The sequence below is a fragment of the Geospiza fortis genome, unplaced genomic scaffold (assembly GCF_000277835.1).
Source record: "Geospiza fortis unplaced genomic scaffold, GeoFor_1.0 scaffold102, whole genome shotgun sequence".
NCBI classification, from domain to species: Eukaryota; Metazoa; Chordata; class Aves; order Passeriformes; family Thraupidae; genus Geospiza; species Geospiza fortis.
In genome coordinates, this window is record NW_005054373.1 from 2,202,816 (window position 1) to 2,204,458 (window position 1,643).

Sequence of the window (1,643 nt, forward strand, 5' to 3'; positions counted from 1 at the left end):
GGGGAGAGCAAGGCGGAGCAAAGCCGCCCTCCAGCAGCCGGCTGGGCATGGGGTGGGTACAGCACTAGGGCACCCACAGCCCCCTCCCCATGCCAGCCCTGCCCTCACCACCACACCCCGGCTGTGTGGGAGCACTCACCTTGTCCTCTAAGCCAGGCGCCCCGGACTGGCACCCCAATTCCTGCCTGCCCAGCCCCGTGACCCCGGAGCAGCTCCCACGGAGCTCCCCGGCACCGGCAGCACGTGAAATATTAACGACATTAATGAGGCGGGGGGAGGACAAATTACAGCGCTGGGGAGCGGGGCGGGATGTGCCGGGGCTCCCCCACGCCAGCCTGAATTGAATCTCCCCGTGGGAGGGGATTGGGGTCACTGGGCACCCCTGGCAAAGGGGGGCGGCCAGGAGGAGTGGGCACCAGCGCCTTTCCCTGGCACTGGGCTGGGAAGGGATTTGGGGTCTGGCAGAGCCCCCTCCCTTCACACCAGGCACCATCCCACACCCAGGCAGTTTCCAGCATGGATCCATTCCCAGCTGAATGGGGAAAGGGAGCTCCCAGACCCCAAGAGCTGGGGGAGCCCCACAGAGCAGCCCTGCAGCATCACTCTGCAGCCACACCGCGCTCGGCACCCGCGGCCACTCAGGGTTAATTAACAGAGCTCTTTAATTCCTGCCCTGCTCCCTCACACGACCGTCACCTGCTGCTGGGGCCAGGCAGCTCTGCAAAGCTGCATCCCAGGCCACCAGCCCCAGCTGGGGACCCCAGGGACCCTGACAGTGTCCCCAAGGTGTCACTTTGCTGCCAGGACTCAACTCTGCACCTGCTGACTGCAAACCAGAGGCCTCATCCCAAAATCCCATCAGTGCCATTCTCCCCATCCCCAAATCTCATCACTGTGGCTCTCCCCATCCCAAAATCCCAGCACTGTGACTCTCCCCATCCCAAAATCCCAGCAGCCCCAAAGGGACAAGCCCTTGGGCAATGGGAGCTGGCCAGCAGCACATTCCCAGCCCCTCTTTCCAGGAAAGAGCAGCCCCACCGGCTCACCCTCCATATCCTGTTTTTGTGGAAAGTTCATCCCGCCAGCTCCCGACCCTGCTCCCGGGAATGCCGCAGGAGATGCCCCAGGAGGGCTCCGGGCCGGGTGCCAGCGGTGCCCGGGCTGCCAGCCTGGCAAACCCCAGCTGGGAGCCAGGGGACAGGGAGCTCAGGGGACAAGTGTCACACACTGGCACACGCCAGGAGGGCACAGCCCGTGCCACAGGGCTCCCGGAGCTGCAGGCTCAGCACTGGACATATGAGGACACACATTCCCAAGGCCACCAACATTCCCAGGGCCACCAGCATTCCCAGCAGAGCCATGACCGTGGCTGCCACATGGCAGTGCCAGCGGTGCCCAAACCCTGCTGTCCTCGCCCAAAGGGGACCTGCTGCACCCCTGGGGAGCCCCTCACGGTGTCCCCCACCTCACTGGAGCTGTGGGGGCTCAGTCCTGGTCACCTGGGCCCTGCATCTCCATCCCATCCTATCCTCTCATCCCCTCCCCCTGCCCGGGAGGAAGCAGCACTTATTGCTCTTGGAGACAGCGGTGGCTCTGCTTTTTTTTTTTTTATTTTTTTTTAAATAGTTTTTTTTCCCCTCCTC

The 1,643-nt window shown here is 63.4% G+C and overlaps 1 protein-coding gene across 1 annotated transcript in view; it reads right to left on the reverse strand.

Moving 5' to 3' along the window:
• PIEZO1 (piezo type mechanosensitive ion channel component 1) overlaps window positions 1-1,361 on the reverse strand; it is a 23,066-nt gene extending 21,705 nt beyond the window's left edge. The window contains exon 1 of the mRNA XM_031060123.1: window positions 1,229-1,361. Coding sequence (XP_030915983.1) covers window positions 1,229-1,361 — 133 coding nt within the window. The remainder of the gene's footprint in view (window positions 1-1,228) is intronic.
• Window positions 1,362-1,643: the final 282 nt, after the last annotated feature.